Consider the following 2,120-nt stretch of genomic DNA (forward strand, 5'->3'; position numbering starts at 1 on the left):
ATATATACATATATGTATATTGCATTGTAATCTCTTCTCAAAGACAATTTATACTCGCATTATTCACAAATGAATCACATTTTAAATTGGTAATTTTGATACATTTTCGTTTTATATTGTAAATACTAAATATATTTGTAATAAACGCAGCATAGAGTACGTGTGCATGTTATCATTATATTTTTTTATGAGAGTGATTCCAACTAATTAATTAGGTTGTTTAATGAATTTGAGATTTGTGTTTAATGAAATTTGGTTAGAAATGAAAGAAATAAATCTTGAATAGTATTTTTAAGCAAGTTCATATTGTCTTTAATTTGAGAGTCAGATCTTATTATTTTACTTTAAAATTTGTCGATTGTTTCATCTCCGGATAAATTATTTGTGATAATTTATCTAAAAGATGAGTAAGAACAAAGAAAGTAAGAGAGTGAGCTAAAATTTATCTTCGACTCAGCTTATATGCTTCAATTTTTTTTGTTGAATTATTTAATTAATTGATTAATTAATTAATTAATTGATTGAAATTTTTAAGATAGAATCAGTATCTATTATTTTAAATTATTTAAAACATAAACGACAAGTCTATGTTACATTGAAAGGTCGCTTTTTATTTCAGTTTTATTTACTACACGTAGAATTTGCTTATACACAAACAAAATTATAAAGAATCAATTAAATTAGGTCGTCCAAGCATAATTGTCTTCTATGTTATTCGACAGAGACCAAAAATGGAGATTATGGAAGATGGAAATTTGGTCGATCGCGTAAGAATTTTATTACAACGGGATATGGAATATTACCAGGTATCAATTAGATGATAAATCATTTGTGCAATTTCTATGTTGCAGTTTGTGAATGATTTAATGAAATTTGTCACGTCGATTTTCGCGACAGTTTGGTATCAGCTTCAATGCTTTTAGCACATAGATTACATCCATGGAATGGCGTAAAACGATACATCGAAAGCGCGTTGTTTCGAAATTACTCCGTTTGCCATGTAGCTCGACATGATTTAATTACAAGGAAGGATTGATTTATCGGCCTTGTTCTCGAAACTAGAGAATCGCTGCACGTTATATACGTATAGATACACATGCAAATCGAGCAATTCAGTTATTTGTCATTATCACATCATTATTTCGCACAATAGGCGTACACGACATTATTTTAAATCAAAATATAATAATGTATTTAAAATTGAGAATATTTTAAGATCGGCATTCATAGTCTATTTTTTTTTTATTTTAAGATCGTCTTAAGTAATGTCTTAAGATGCTAATGCTCTCTGCTTGGTTCGTGACATCTTGAATATTTAAGATAGTCTTAAATATAAGAATCGACTATGAATACCAGCCTAAATAGAGTTAATGCTGATGCTCAATGTTGTAATTTATAAATAAATTTATAAACAAAATTTAATACTCGCATAGTCTATATCGCGTTTTCCGATGCAGGAGATGCAAACTGTTCTGAGAGAACCCCTCTGCATACGTATCAGTGGCGGAAGACTAGATTTTCCACGGCATGCCTCGTTTGCCGCGATTAAGATCGTTACATGGTGGGAAGCAGATTTCATGGCCGCTTTTAAGCGACCTTCCGGTTTGAGTTCCTCCGGGAATGAAAGCTCATCCAGTGTCGATAGTGAAGATGGTGTCATTAAACGGATCCAGCCATCCGATTTTATCATGCTCGTTGTTGACACTGCCGAGCAACTGTTAGGTACACTTCCTCCTGATTCCCGATAAGAAATATAAACAGATATAATATTCGAAATGACTATATAAAAAGATTAAAAAATTACAAGAGAAAATTGAGAAAAATTGCTCGTAAAAGAAAAGGAACAATTAATTCTAAATTTAATATTTTCCTAACATTTAATTACATTTCATAATGTAAATTTTAATTTGTTATGAGAAATGTAAATGTGACTACATAAATATATTTAGCTCAATTAATTAAGAAAGTAAAAATTACAAAGAGGTGCATGAGAATGACAGACATGTGCTTAAGAAAATAAAAGAAAAAAATATTAGCTATCAGAAGATTGTAAAAAAAGCTGCAAAAATTTAAAATTTAATTAATTATTTATTTAATTAATTATAAATAAAAATTATATT

General features: G+C 29.1%; 1 protein-coding gene across 1 annotated transcript in view; it reads left to right on the forward strand.

Annotated features, from left to right (window-relative positions):
- Nucleotides 1-725: 725 nt before the first annotated feature.
- LOC108687916 overlaps nucleotides 726-2,120 on the forward strand; it is a 7,713-nt gene continuing 6,318 nt past the window's right edge. Inside the window, exons 1-2 of the mRNA XM_018193958.1 lie at nucleotides 726-806; nucleotides 1,458-1,722. Coding sequence (XP_018049447.1) covers nucleotides 732-806; nucleotides 1,458-1,722 — 340 coding nt within the window. The 5' untranslated portion in view covers nucleotides 726-731. The remainder of the gene's footprint in view (nucleotides 807-1,457; nucleotides 1,723-2,120) is intronic.

The sequence above is a fragment of the Atta colombica genome, unplaced genomic scaffold (genome assembly GCF_001594045.1).
Source record: "Atta colombica isolate Treedump-2 unplaced genomic scaffold, Acol1.0 scaffold220, whole genome shotgun sequence".
NCBI classification, from domain to species: Eukaryota; Metazoa; Arthropoda; class Insecta; order Hymenoptera; family Formicidae; genus Atta; species Atta colombica.